This window comes from Copadichromis virginalis, linkage group LG2 (assembly GCF_057382275.1).
Source record: "Copadichromis virginalis isolate Kocher_CV1m ecotype Utaka linkage group LG2, C_Virginalis_male_GT1.1, whole genome shotgun sequence".
In the NCBI taxonomy this organism is placed as follows: Eukaryota; Metazoa; Chordata; class Actinopteri; order Cichliformes; family Cichlidae; genus Copadichromis; species Copadichromis virginalis.
Genome location: NC_140619.1, coordinates 1,822,117 through 1,837,705, shown reverse-complemented (window position 1 = coordinate 1,837,705; position 15,589 = coordinate 1,822,117). Strand labels below are relative to the sequence as shown.

At 37.1% G+C, this 15,589-nt stretch overlaps 2 protein-coding genes across 5 annotated transcripts; one reads left to right on the top strand and one right to left on the bottom strand.

The window, feature by feature from the left end:
• Positions 1-5,810: 5,810 nt before the first annotated feature.
• Positions 5,811-9,769, bottom strand: LOC146716701 (uncharacterized). The gene is made up of 3 exons (XM_085467363.1): positions 9,389-9,769; positions 8,305-8,403; positions 5,811-8,170 (listed from the first exon to the last, which is right to left on the bottom strand). The coding sequence occupies exons 1-3, from the start codon at positions 9,767-9,769 to the stop codon at positions 6,044-6,046; spliced, it is 2,607 nt and encodes an 868-aa protein (XP_085323489.1). The 3' UTR covers positions 5,811-6,043.
• Positions 9,770-9,806: 37 nt separating this feature from the next.
• Positions 9,807-14,870, top strand: LOC146716700 (uncharacterized). Of its 4 annotated transcripts, none has more exons than XM_085467384.1 (10): positions 9,807-9,858; positions 10,304-10,392; positions 10,749-10,867; positions 10,970-11,386; positions 11,470-11,695; positions 11,788-11,937; positions 12,635-12,852; positions 12,942-13,095; positions 13,177-13,286; positions 14,182-14,870. In XM_085467384.1, exons 2-10 carry the CDS (start codon positions 10,353-10,355, stop codon positions 14,491-14,493), a joined length of 1,746 nt encoding a protein of 581 aa, XP_085323510.1. In that variant the 5' UTR covers positions 9,807-9,858; positions 10,304-10,352; the 3' UTR covers positions 14,494-14,870. The 4 variants fall into 4 exon arrangements, with proteins under 4 accessions (XP_085323510.1, XP_085323497.1, XP_085323518.1 ...); XM_085467371.1 differs by lacking the exon at positions 9,807-9,858 and adding an exon at positions 10,021-10,151; XM_085467378.1 differs by lacking the exon at positions 9,807-9,858 and adding an exon at positions 10,103-10,151 and having other exon boundaries at positions 10,287-10,392.
• The last annotated feature ends 719 nt before the right edge of the window (positions 14,871-15,589 follow it).

Below are 15,589 nucleotides of genomic sequence, written 5' to 3'. Positions count from 1 at the left end.
TCTCACACATCTTACATATTTTAAACAAGTATTGTCACGAATTTGTTTCCAAATCAACAAAATAAAATAATCAAACAAAACCGAAAACATACATGAGTCAGGACCCAAAAAGAAAAATGCTGCTACTGAAACAGAGCAGACATGTGAGGGAAAACTGAGCTCACAGACAGCTGCATGTGTTGGCTTTTATGCAGCTTCTGCTCTAAAAACAAATAAATAAAAAATAAAAGAAAATGTGTAACATGCTCATCAACTTAGCGGTGTCCACATATTTAATTCAGCTTCACAATCCTGTAACTTTAGCTGTTGTCTACAGGGTTTGGCTTATTAGTTGTTACTATAGATGTGCTCTATATCTCAGTAATATTTTATCCAGGTTTTCAAGCATGTCAAGTGCCTCTATGCACCTAAGTAGTTTAGATATTTCCTTTATTTTCTTCATCTCCTATGTCATTATACTGAGTTTGAGCAAACCTTAAGCTTGATGCAGACTACTTCATAACAATTGTCCATCTCACATCATACTGACTAGGTTACTTCTTATTATTATCATCTTTTTCTTTCCATATAATAACAACAGTATATTACAACATTTTATCAGTGTATATAAAAGTGTATATTACTATACTACTACTGAGCCAATTTAATAGTTGGGATCATCTTACTCAGCAAACAGATAACTTAGAATTCATCCAATCTGTACAAATTTGCTTCTTCTCTGAACAGGTTTGTGCCTACTTTTTAGACTGGTCTTCTGTTTGCCTCATCTCAGATCCAACCTTCGGTCACTTTCATTCTTTCTGTTGCATGTCTAACCAAGCAATTTATTATTATATATTTTATATTTTATTTTGTGTCCATCAAGGGCTTCGGGTGATCTGCAGCTTCACCTTTTCCCAAGCTGGAGACATTTACCTTTTCACACACTTTCCTTGGCTGACCAATGACACAGCCTTAATGTACCTTATGCATCTCTCTATTTTATTTAAAAGGTTTTCGTGTGAATTATTTCCTTTTATTTATTTTATACATTCTGGGCATGAACGTCTTGCCAACTATGTTTCATTGTTAATATAAGTTTACAGGTTGTTATCCTTCCTATTATTAGTTTCAATACATTAAAAATAAGTTCTAATGTAATTTTGTCTTTATTTATTTTATTTTTGTACTTCTTATATTTATATCTATTCGTTGAGGTCTGTTTCCAACCTTTTTAAACTACTTTGATCTCTAGTTTTCACTTAATAAGGGTTTTATCAGTCACTGCAGTTTGTCCGGCGCCTGGACATTTTTCTCTAGCCACTGCTCGTCAGCAGTGAGTTTTGTTGATTTATTACCCATTTTTCTTTCTTATTATTTTTATTAGCTCATAGATATATTTACGTTTACACACACACATACACACCCGTGGTGCTTTCTCTGGCACGAGGAATGGGAGAGGCTATTGACACGGCCTTCTACTTTCAAGCTAGCCTTGAAAGCGGTGTCAATTTTATGTGATGAAACACAACCTTTTCCCGTTCCACCAGAACTCGAGCAACCAACGGTAAACAATTCGGTGGAGTAGTTCAGCCTCCTTAATGTGCTGTAAAATCAACTTACTCCACCAACAAAACAGTAAAACAACAGATTATACGCGTAATGAGTTTTTTATTCTGGGCAACACTGTGTCTTTCTACATTGCTCCAAGCCCTCTTTCAGGCGAGCTGCTTCGTAACCTCTACGAGTCCTTTTTCAGACGAGAATGTTACTATCCTGTCGTATTTTGACATTAAACTTGCTCCAAGCCCTCTTTCAGGCGAGCTGTAACCTCTACCAGTCCTTTTTCAGACGAGAATGTTACTTAATTAATCTGTCATACATTGACGGGAAACTATTTAATGTACAGACCACAGGTTGCCTCAGTCGTTTTGCGCAAGATGTGAGTGAGTGCTAAATATTCACCTGAGTTATTGTGTGGTTGCTTTGGTTTCCTTCATCAACCCCTGAAGTCGTGGACCTCTTATAAGAACGCTGGCCAGAACCCGAACGTCACGTCTCTGGACTTTATCCTCTGCCTGGAGAGGAGTCGACAGCGTGGGCTTCTCACGACGTCAGGACTTGACGAAGGTCTCCTATTGGAGCATTGAAAAAATATCAATGTCCACTCCGGCTCAGAAGGACCAATTAAATGTTAAAGATATTTTATTATCAAAGTACTCAGATGCAATGAAATATCACTCAGACACTTAGAGCAGTTTTAAACGTGCACGGGTGAGAGACTCAGGGAGAGACTCACACACCTCCTTGGTGCAGTCTGGCTTTATTTATACACATCATGAAGCATACAAAAAAGGAAATATCATCCTTATCTTGTCAAGAAAACAGGTGTGGTTTATCAAAAAACTTTGTGTTCTCTACAAGGTTGTTTCTTACTCGTGGGTGGCGGTTTCCTGCTAGTGTGAAGGCAAACAGTGACAATGTGAAGGCAAAGACTGATAATGTGAAGGCAAGCAGTTTCCGTTATAAAGTAGGGAGCCAGCAATTAAAATATGCAGCTGGTTGAGTACAGAACAGAAATATAAACACTCTTAGCTGATTATTATATGAATAATAAAACCTTTAAAAGCAAAAATACTCTGACATGCCTCCATTCATCCTCCTTCATGTTCGTGTTCATGTTTGCTGTTCAGGAGTTTAGTTCGTCTCCGTATAGATTAGTTTTGTTCCATGTTGCCATTTCCACCTTGTGCTCTGTGCTACAATAAACCACCTTTGCATCTCAGTGAGTGCCTGCACTTGGATCCTCATTTAATTCACAGTGAACGAGGTAAAAATGTATGGACGAGGCACAACGAAAGGCATCGCGAGTCATTGTAAACACTTCAAGAAAGGACAAACTATTACTACTGCTGACCTGCTGAGGAACAAACGGGTTATTGGCAGTTCTATATTAGGAAATGTGAAGTTAGAAACGTTAGAAATTAGTGAGTTGTCCTTCAAGAAACCTAAAACTGCTGACTACAGATAAATATACACTTTTGTAAAATGATAATTCACACTGGCATTAAAGACACTGGTTTAATCAATCAGAGCTCAATAAAATTAACATTTAACCAGTCCCCTCCCCAATCAGAGCAGTGACATGTTTAGCTGCATGTTCTCTTTAAATTTCTGTCTGAGTCGTATTGAAAAACACACAATGTGGGTTTTATAGATAACTGGGAAACTTGCTTGGAAAAATCAGCCAAAGACGGCATCCGTCCCACTTTGGATGGAGCAGCTGTCGTTTCTAGCTGTCGCCGTGTCGCGTGACGTTTTTCACATCACATCCTGTGTCGTGTCAGCCGGTCATGCACCTCTTGATTTTTGTAAACTTTGTGCTGCAGCTCCACAGCTGGGTTGAAGACACAAGTGTCTAATTGTGTTGGTTTTTACCATTTTAATGATATTCCAGTGCAGTTCCAGTCCCAGCACAGAGACGTACAGATATACAGAGGATGAGGTTTTAAAAATTAAGAGTTTGTGGAAAAAACTCAAAGTCTTGGTTCTGGTTTTGACTCCTCCTCCTATATCAGCGTGTACATGGCTTATATACTGCAGTGGCTTCCTGCGCCATAATGGCAGGCATATGATCAAATGTCTGTGAAATGAGGTCGTGGCAGTGAGTGAAGCCACCATTACAGCTGGTATACTGCAGTCTTCACATGCCTGTGCAGCTTCTCTCCTCCTGTTATTCCCAATAAACTCCACGTCCATAGAAATTGTCTCTGCTCCCAGATGTCACACAACAAACCAAAAGTTGGCAAAAAACGATTTAAGAATAGAAAAAAAGCAAGTTTAAGCAAGAAAGAAACAACACCGCGTCCTCAGCTCCACCAAAGAATAACACGTTGTAATGTGTGGATTATTAAAGAGCCACTCTGCTCCCTATGCTATGTCCCTGTTAGTTTTAATAATTAATACTATTTGTTCTGCCTACTCATCCTTCTGATTCCTGAAGGATCAGTTTACATAGTCTGCATGAGTCCAGCACCCCCAGGTGTCCACCCCGCCCTCACTCAGAGGGTCTTTCCTATTTCTCACACTTTTTTCTGGTTTAATACTCAGTCGAGATAAAATAAATGCTGTGAGTGATTTTAACATGGAGATGCTGAGCCTCAACTCTGCATTCAGTCAATCTTTAGATCTATAATCTGGCTCTCTCAAAATGTAAAAGAGCCCATCCAAGACTTTAGTACTCCTGAATAGCAAGAATAGTATTCCCTGAAAACCTTCTTCAGTTCTCAGTAACATTTAAAATCACAGTGATGGATTATATAGCAGTGGTGAATAATTTCATTACAGTAGATTTCTTTCTGATTGTTTTATAACTTCTTCAATACTGCGTGTCAACAATGTGCTGAGCAGCTGCCAAACCCTCGTCACACAGAGGTGGATGATCTTATTATTACAGTCATTGTATATAACTCTGGGTAAATAGTAAAAAACGTTTTTACCACAAGAGAAAATAATATTCATAACCTTCTCACAGACATGTCATTATGTACAGTTACTTTTAATACTATTAATATTTAGACTCATTTTCTCTGATTGATCTCTGTGAGATAACTTAAGGAAGTCAGCACTTTCTCCAAACTATCAACGTCTCTATTAGAGTCCATCCTGCAAGACTTCTTACCACAGGCCTTTAAGGTGGCAGTAATTCAGTTATTACTTACCCAGCGTATGTGTGTGTGTGAATTATACTGAACTGGAGTACGAGGTTGTTTGTATCCCTGGAAACAGGCATTTTTCATATTATTTTGGGTACTTATTTGCTGGACTTTCTTTGAGAGGGCCTGTAGAGTGTGGGCTCACTTTTTAATACACAGTCTTGTGAGGATAAGCCTCGTGTTGTAATCTTCTAATTTAGAGAGTCAGTTGGTGTTAGCTGGGTTAATGGGGTATGTGTTTGTGTTCTCCTGAATCGAGGTGGGGGATTGACCCAGTAGCAAAGTTCCTTTGTCAGAGAAGCCTCTAGCTGGCACCCCAAAAATAAAAGTAAAAAAGGCTGGAGAGTATTATGGTAGTCCTGATGGTGCACTTGCTGATGTAGCTGGTCACAGATGATGTGTACTCCTCCAAGTTGGTGTGGACGCCATTTGTTGCAGCCTCCCTGAACATGCCACACTCAGTGTGCTCAATGCAGTCCTGAAGAGCAGAGAGAGCTCCTGCAGGCCAGGTTCTCTCCTGTCTCGGAACTGGTTTACAGGGTCTGTATACTGGAATTAGCATAACCATCACAAGATTGGTTCAGATCTCTGGATTCATATATTTCCAAATTCCTTTGGAAAGATAAACCCCCGCGTATCAGCTTAAAAACGCCACAAAGAACCAAGGATAGAGGAGGATTAGATCTGCCTAATTTTCACCAATACTTCTTAGCCAACAGGCTTCAGTTCATCTCAGAATGGTTAAAACATACCTTCTTAGATGAGCCCTGGCTAGATGTTGAACAGGCACTATGCAAGGATCTAGAGATTTCAGACCTACACTGCAAATTATCTGGTGCTTGCCATGATTTAAAATCCTATTTTTAGACAGGCCAGATTATTTGTCTTGTTTTAAAAAAAGATTTACTTGTTTCTAAGTCTGGATTTTAGATAATAAACTTAAATTGAGAAGAACCATATAATTGTGTCTATATTAGTACAGAAATCCAGAAATGGGAAGAATAACTCTTAAAATAGCCTACATTAGGTCTCTCACCAGATGTCTCTCAAAATATCACTTGTTTCAAGATAGAGTGACAAACTCAATTTGCTTGATTTAGGAAATTCACAAAAGGCACCTGTTGAAAATATGATTTATTCAAAATCATGTCTGACTTCAAAGTTGTACATATAAGGGAAAAAAAATTAACCACAATTTATGATACAAATCACATTTCAAAGACAGCTGTTTGTCCCAGCATGCCAGCATTATGTGGTACAACATTGACATTGGTTTAGCGAACATTTAATGACTGTCAACTGATATCATCACAAACTACACTAAGCCAATACTTGGTGCAACCCTAATCTTAAGGGTGATTTCTATGGGAAATAATATCAGAAAGACTGTATTTGATTGGCACAAACACACTGTCCCTAAAACTAATAGAAAAGTATGAAGTATAATCAATGAGCTCATGGGCTAATTCTGTAGCTTGAGCAACAATGGGCACAGTTACTTCATATGCCAATAAGTCTTCATTTAAATTCAAAGTTTCATAGCGTTGGTACTCAAAAGCAATAAAAGATGAGTCAATCAAAAAGATATCCTTTATCAGTCCAAACACAGGGAAAGTGCCATCCACATCTGCAATAATCATGGACTTCCCAGCAATGTATTTATTGCCATTTAGAACATACCATTTCACTGAGACAACAGACTGCATGACATCTATTCCAAAAAATTCTTTAATTTTTTTCCTAACATATTCATTATTTTTAACAGCTGATACTGGCCCGAATTCCTTTTCTTTTGCAAAAATAGGATGTTCAGTGCCTATTTCATTTTGACAACACTCAAGAAATTGATTGTGGTTTGCAAGGGATTTACAAACATTTTTAAAATTTAACTTAGAAGCCCACTGTTTAAAATAGGAGTGCTTTGCCTCAAAGCGCATGCACATACTCCTTATTAAAGGTCCAAGGGATAAGATTTGACTGGGAAGATGCAACATATAATGTTGCTTAGGTATTATATTGGCTTCGGGAAAAAGTTGCTTGAACTGATACAGGTGTTCTTCAATCATACTTCTCAGTTGCAATACAGTTTGTAAAGAAATAATGGGAGCAAGAACTATTTGAACTATCATAATTAACTTTCTAATAAATACAACATACTCACTCTCCACACCATACAAAAGAAAAAGTAATATTTTTAAAAGAATTAGCATCTGTCCACAAGACTGTTTCAATTTGTTGTCGTTAGCCACTAAAGTGCCAAAGGTAATAGGACATGGTTTATCCCGTATTTCAAGAGGTGAGTAAGGAAAATTTTGAATGTCTGAATTAAACTTGTCTAATTCCAATTGTCCTGAGAGAATTAGGTGTTTTAATACAAATTTAACTTCCATTGATGCAACACCTTCAAAAATAACATGCATTATGTCCTGTGGAGTTTGTTTGATCAGGTCAAATGCAGGAACATCAACTAGTCTGCTTCTTCTATTAATTCCATAAGTAGTTTTGAGGGACGCTTTCAATAAATCTGTGCTTGCTTTATCTATTTCAAAACACTGCCTGATATGTTTCTCCAGAGTTCTTTGAACAAACTTCTTCTCCTCAAAAACACTTTGCATATCATCAAAGTTGCATTCACAGTGTCTACATTTGCTATAAGCAAAACCAATCCCTTCTTTAAAGCCAGCAATCTCATGCTGGGCTAGCGTGTCTCCGCAAATGGCTATAACAGCACCAAACAATTCAATTTCACCATTTGACATTTCAATCCTTACACCATTGTAAAGCAGTGATAGATCTTGAAGTATTCTTTTCAGTACAACATCAATACCCCACTGAGAAATGTCACTTGCTTTAGCAATAGCAAGAAGTCGTATTGCAGCTAACTTTGACCTAAATTTTGGATCAATATTTCCTAAAGTATAATAAAACATGACCAATTTGTTTGCAGAAGCATGGGACCCTAAGGGGTTACATATTTCAATTTCATCTGTGTACAGTATTAATTGCAATGCATTTGGCCTCTGAGAAAACAAGGGGTGAGATGTAAAGAGGGACCCGTCTCTAAAATCATAGAAGAATCCCTCTCTGCTTCTTTGTGGTGCAGTGTTCAACATGGTAAAGATTCTCTCATTAGTCATTAACTGCTTTAGACTTTCAATTAATGGTACATAGTAAAAACTTTTGTTCCTTATGGACATGACCCTTGAAAGACCTTGCTTTACCCAACATATCTTCTGGGATACTACTACTTCCTCTGCATTGACTGGACAGAACATTTCCCCTATGGCTCTACTCTGTCCATATGCAATGGTGGAGAAAGGATCCATGAATTTATCAAATGTAGCCAAAGCCTCATCTTGAAGCTGAGTGGTTCCCTCGGCATTATCTTCAAACACTGTCTTCATTCTTTCCTTGAGCGTATCCAAAAGAACAGCCTGATACTGTTGCACTCCTGAGATGATATGTTTGACCGTTCTCTGTGAAAACATTTGAAACAAAAGTAACTTATTCTGCATTTATATAAAAAAATAATAATTCTGAATTCCATTATGAACAAGTAAGACATTGATTGCCTTATGTAATGTATTGATCCATTAAGACTATAACATACCTGTGATAAGTGGCACTGTTCTTGAACACTGATAGCAAAAGCTGCAGCAGATCTGGTAATATTGTGTCTGGTAAAGGATGTTTTAGCAACAGCTTCTTCCTTTAGAGCAGAAAAACAAAGTTACTCCAAACTCCTGGCCAATTATAGAAATTCTTACATAACAGGTATAATCAGTTACACCTAATGATTGGTCCACTAAAAAACAAAGTGCATGACAGTGACTAGTGTTACAGTTGTGAATATTCAATATAATATAAGATAATATAATATTCATTCTTTGGAATAAAGAAAAAAGAAATGGAAAAGAAATCAAAGACAAAGAAACAATAAAAAAGGGGTTGTCCATTGTTTTGATGAGGCTAGGGATTGGATTCATGAGAATGAGATTTTATCTTTTTAAATAATGAATTTTTGTTCGCACTTAGATATTAGTTTCTTTACATGTTTGTTGTATTTATTAAATTATTTATGTATTTTTAAATCACGTAATTTAGATTTGCACTTAGAATTTATGTTAGTATTAGTATATGGATATATTTTATTGTATGCATTTATTAATTAATTTAATTTTCAAGAAAATCATTCTTATCCATGTTTTGGCAGTATTTCTGGCCAACAGATTTTTTTACAGTGCTTCCAAATACTCTGTGTCTTACCTGAAACCGTATTCACCACTTATAATTCCTACGAGATACCCAAATTGCTGCCACATTGAACGATTTAAGCGCGCTGAGAGTGTCTTTGATGCAAACTTCACTAGGAGACATGCCAGCCGCAGAGTGTGTGCCTTCTCCGGCTGCAGCATAGCCTGTACTATCTACACTGAACTGCTATTCTGTTTATTTATTTTTTATTTCATCCTGCAGGATGAAATTGTGATTTAAAATCCAACCATAGTGGAAATCGCTTGTAACAGTTTGAAGAACAATATCTAGCGATATAATATCGCGAGATCTCGTTAAATTTCTCTTGATTAAAAATGGAGAAAAGGATTAAAAGTAATATAGGACCAAATACGAGGAGTTAGACATAGCTAAATTTGTCATCAGAAGCCACACTACATTTTATTTAGTTTAACACTTACCGTGATCGGGCTGTCAACAACCTGAGGCTCCTGCACTTCAGCCAAAGATCCACCAGTTGATATTTCCACGGTGCTGGTTGTTGTTGCAGTACTACAGTTGGCAAAGACTGAAACACCAAAATTTTCCGATCCTAAAGAGTGGGATGTTGGGGGGATCCTCCATCCTCTTGGTGGGCTTCCATTCGTCAAATACAGAGGGTGCGTCCGTTTAATGTGGCGAAAGAATGAGTTAAAAACTCTGAAATCTTGTTCACAGCCATCTATTCCACAGTAAACCCAAAAATCCTGCCTTCGACCATGAGCTGCATTTATGTGGCTAAGGAGCACCTTCAGAGTTAAAGAAACAAAGATAAAACAGATCATACATCTCCAGAGCGCCATGGTGAACTGTTTTCGCGCTGTAGCAATGCAGCTTTACTTTACCGCTCTCCACTGAAGGCCACAGATGAGAGTGTGGGACCATGGGAAAGGTAGGCGATTTTAAAAATATATGTATCCTTAATTATCCAATTTTTCAGGTTTAAATTACATCAGTTATATTTATTTTTAGGCAATAGGTGTTTAAGACTGAATTTATATTTTTATTTTCTTTTTTTTTACTTAAAAAAATTTAAATATAAATAATTTTCTGCATGCGCATTCTCAGTTCCTGTCGTGATGTTACTTTCACGTGGGACAAACTCTTTTCCCCTGCTTTGTTAACCATCAGGACCGTTAGGAAGATCAAAATTATTTATCTAAACAAAGTGAACAGTAATTTAAGGTTGGTAACATTAAGTTGATTTGAAAAATACTATGGTACAATGGTGTTATTAAGATAAAGTCGTGTTTTGTGAGGGCTGCTGCTAGTTAGCAATCTAGCTAATGTGTTAACTTTAGCTAAATGATCTTATTTAAGCTGTAGGATATTTCCAGGTACTGTGAGTGGAGGCTTTGGAACAAACTAGAGAACTGCTGTCACGGCATGGACAAGTTTGATGATGCCATACTGTCTGTGTTGCAGGGTAAGTCTTATTTTTCAGTTATTTTGGTACGTTAGCTAAGCAGCCTTAGCATCTGTTAGCATCATTTCTGAAACTTGGAGCTAGGATTGTACTCTACTCTGAACTTTATCCACATTATAGCCTTGAGCTGTCTTTGCCTAAATAGACTTGGAACATCATTCTTGAAGACACCCAAAAATAGTTTTATTGCATTCCCAAATATTTGATAAACTGTTTTAAGTTTGACATTTTATCCTGTTAATATTACTTATTGCTAAAATACATTTACTGACAAAAAATGACCTCAATATGTTATAAGCCACGCCCAGGAAAAGAGAAATAAATATCACTTTTGAAGTTGTTTTTCTCTTTTACAGCTGCGAATATTGATGAGGAAACTTTGAGAAGCTTTACCCGGGATGACCTAAAGGATCTTTTTCCGGGCCATGAAAATTTCTTCCGTAGAAAGAAGATTTGGGATTTTATCAGCCAAAAGGTAAATGCACATTATACCACTAAGAAGATGATTACTGTCCATATTGTCTAGCATTAATTTGCCTAATTGTGTATTTTTGTTTATATCCCACAACTGTTATAGTTTAAGAGTACTGACCAAGATGCCAACACTTTCCATCGAAGCGAGAGTAACCCCTTAGGCTTTGATGTGTCACAATGTCAGCCTCAAACTTCCACTCCCATTTCCTACACTGCGGACAAAAAAATGAAAATGCCAGACCCACCAGAGTATGTGGTGTATACAGATTCAGAGTTGGACATGGTGCGCAGTCAGTACTTTGCATTGCTCCACAGTGGAAAGGAAAAGGACTGTAGGATGTCGAAGGAGCTCTGTTGCAGACTTGTAAGGAACACAGTCACCAGCATGGTTGCAATCCTCCGTGCTAGTCCCATGGGGAAAGAAGTAACATACCCCTCCAAACTCGAAATGAGAGCAATGTCACAGAAGATTGTCGACTATTACCCCATGTTACGTGATGCTGACACACACATGCCATACGTAAGTCATTCTTTACCCACTACAATATCTAAAATTGAGTGAGATAATAAAAGGATGTACAAAAATATATTATTTTACCACAGCTGACCATCTACACCAAACTGTACAAACGACTCCAAAATATGAAGTCTCCAAGGAAGAGGCAGGGCTCCATGCCACAACGAGGCAGGCCCAGGAAGACTCTTTTCAGCTCAGATGACACAGACAATGGGACTGAAGGTGACCTAAGTGGTGAAGCAAGTGGTTCAAGTGACTATACCATACTTCTTGAGAGCAATGATGACCTCAGCGAGGATAACTCAAATGCAGGTGTGTACTTTGGTCTGCTGTACTAATGACTTTTGGACATCTAAAACTTCAAAGAGACCACCCATTCTGTTCATCTTCTGTTTTTTCCTCAGAGAAAGAATCCCAATTGCCGCTACCCTCCACTGTACCAACTACGTCAAACAATACTACGCTGGCTTTACCACTATTATTCAAGTCAGCCTCATGCTCTGCACCCAGGCCTGATATAGGTCCTTCAACTGCACCTCCAGATGATGTTGTTGGTAAGTCCACCATCACCCTTATCTACCTCTCAGTCTGACTGTTCCTATTACAGCTCTTTCCAAATTATGGTTGAAGCAATGAACCCCGTTCTAAGTGTTTATTCCATAAATCATAGTGGTTTGGCATTAACTCGAGTTGGTGTGTAAAATCAACATATGATAGATCCCTCATTCCAGTTTGCCAGTTAGCCATAGTAAGTATTTTACCACTTTGTGTTGTAATGGGTGTTACTCAGTGCTAATTATTTACACATGTAAATCCTCATGCTGGTCACATCTATCATGCCTTATCACAGTGTTTCTGTCATAGATCAAATTACCTAAAATATTTTTATCCATCAGCTCATAATCACTGTTCACACTGATGTGAACGATATACACAGTAAACAACCTTTACCTTATTTTCACCACAGTTTTATTCACGGGCATCTTAAACTTTCGTTTTAATATTTGATTCTGTTCAAACTAACAATTAACATAAATCCATGATCATTATAAGAAAAGGACACAAAGGGAAATGATCAGGACATATAGGGTCAGTTCATTACTCAAACATATTTAACCTAAACATTAATTCTCATAAATATTATACTTAAAAACAACCATGCAACCTTACTAGAAATGACTGATTAGAAAAATCTGAATTTTGTGAAGTCTAGTTACACCATGTCTTACAATTGCTCTTTGCTTTCCCTAGCAGACCATGACAGCCTGAAGATGCAGGCAAGACATTACAAAACCTTGAGCAACATGTACAGGAAACCCAATGCAAAACCCAACCAAAGTGACGTTGCTCAAATTTTGGACCTGGAGTTTGAGGCCAGACGAGCTTTTATTGACGCAGATGTTACAAGGGAAGAAGACAGGCCTAGAAAAATACTTGAAGCATACCCGTGCTTCAAAGACATACGAAATGTAAGTTCAACTACCTTCAGTTAAATTTCTTTGCTTTCTCTGGATAGGTTTAGTTAGTTCTTGACTAACTGAGCACAACTTTGTCATAGGCGATGGATGAACTGCGTCGCATCATTGGTGGCTCCAACTGCAAATACAAAGATCAAATGAAGGGTCGATGGGCAGAGTTTTGTTCGAAGGTGCAGTTCTATGGCATTTGGAAGAAGGTCCTGAAACCTCCTCTCCCCTTGGATGTACGTGGAGGTAAGTGGCCTTTGCATACATTAAATCCATACATCAGATATGTTCGGATTGCTTTGTTGAGATACTTTTCTCCGTTCACAGTGGATTTTACTGTCACTCTCTTCAATGCACTTCCATCTCTTTTTCCTTCAAAAACTACACCACCAAAGCGGCTGGGAAGTGCCAGTGAGGCTCTCCTTCATATCCTCAAGGTGCGAACAGCTGCAATACCAGCCACTGTAACTTGTACTCTATTTACTTATATTGTTATTATTAATATTATTATTTTGCTTTTCCTGCTTAATAAGAGTGGATTGAAGTTCAATTCAGCAGGGATTAAATTACTCCTTAGTCAGGATTTCTTAATTGTTATTCAAAACCTACTCCAGAGAGGCAGCACAGAGCAAAAGCACATTGCAGTTAGGATACAAGTAGAAGCAGTGAAATGATATATTTAAAAAGGCCTTCAAAAACTAGAATATGTAACAAAGTTAAAAGAAATAGTTTTAAAAAACAAATGAGAAAAAAAGCACAAATAGACATGATAAAAATGCTGCAAACTAGAGAAAATTCATGCTCAGAATTAATACACAGCAAAATCTCCAGTGTTAAATTAACACTTTTGACAGTGTTATATGTTTAAAAGTAACCTAGTCAGTTTTGAAGATTAACAAAGACTAACACTGAGCAGTGCTGATTTTCTAACACAGGAAAATAACTCAAAATGTTAGAAATATTCCAGTGTTAGAAAATCAGCACTGCTCAGTGTTAGCCTTTGTTAATCTTCAAAACTGACTAGGTTACTTTTAAACATATAACACTGTCAAAGTGTTAATTTAACACTCAACAGTGTTGTATTTAACACTCAGAGGTGTGGACCCATATAGACACTCTCTAGTGTTAATTTAACACTGGAGATTTTGCTGTGTACATTTCCAAAATTTCATATTCATGATATTTTATATTTATTTCTTCTATTCCAACAGTAAATCAGTTGGAGCATTCTAAACTGTTGATATTGCTTTTTGTGTCTTAAGCTGTTTGGATGCACAGCAACCCTTTCATTTAAAATCTTGAAGAATTTGTCCTTTTTTTGTGCTTTTCTAGCCGGGTGAAGATGCAATGCTATACCTGGAGAAGCGGCCTCTCTTTTCCCCAGTGCTGCTTTTTGATGGAACAACCAGCATTGTTGCTGTAGGAAACATACCAGTGACCACTCTCCCCTTGGAGGATTTCTGGGAAGGAATGTTGGTGTTGATGGCATATTACTACACCTTGCACTTAACATACCCAAAATGTGTTGCAACGGTCCTCTCTGTCATACAAACTGAGGTAATCACTGATGCCATCCATGATCAAGATGCCACTAGTGCATATAAGAAAGCAATAGGTGAGTGGAAGTCGTTCTTTGAAAAATAGGTGAATACCAAGCAGGATTTTATCAGGTCATTTGCAGTTTGTTTAGTTTTGTAGTACGTTTGTACAACTTTGTTCCTAATTTGCCTAGCAATGTCCTGAGAAACGGCTTTACTTATAATGCTTTACAAATGAAAGTTGTTTTTTCTTAGTGACACTTTACCTGAGGCATGTAAAGTTTTAAGTCAGTAATGCCATTATTTACAACATTGTGAGACTATGTGACTGTCACAAAAGTTTAAGGCCAAAAATGTAATTTCTTTTCTCTGTTTAGGCCTTTTAAAGGGTTGATTTAGACTTTTAGGGATTGTGCAGCAGCCCTATATTGTTTAAAAAAAGGATTTTGTTCTCATGAGAGAAATAAATGTTGACATATATCACTCTTGTCCTGGTTGTGATTTCAGTAGAAGCCAAAGAGTATTCTTGGAAAAAGGTCTGTTTTAAGGTTTTTTTGCCTGGATTTAATATCGATTTGGCTCTATTTTAAGATAAGCCAACCTGAATCAAGAAACAAATTAATCATACTTCACTAATATTGAGTAGTTTTTCATAGTATTAGAACTATTTTTCTCGTTGCAGTGCATTCATTTGCTGCAAGTAAGAATTCAAAACATAAAAAAAGACTGTAATTTAGCATATTTAACTTACTTTTGGGACTTGATATCAAGTAATTTTATCTTAAATTGAGCTTTTAAAGCTTATTTTAACCCTCTTCAATTCTCAAATGTGTTCTTTTATTTCTGGATTAAAAAATCTTATTTCAAGATTTCTTATTAAGTAAAATAAACTTGCTGCATGGACAGATAATTTCACTTGTTTTCAGTGCTTTTTGTATCAAATGTAGTATTTATTTCCTAAATATAGACTAGCCATTTTTGCAGTGTACCATTTATTAGCTCAAACATCAAAAGACATGAATGCTTTAAAAGCATCAACATCAGCTCTTCTCTGACAGCATGGTGGGAGTTTCTAAAAATAACGGAGTCTTCATTAATCCCATGCAAACGTACACCTATCTGGAACAACCCTGACATATTACAAAACAATAATATGATTAATTTCCCAGAATGGAGTTGTAAAGGAATTAAATACTTAGAAC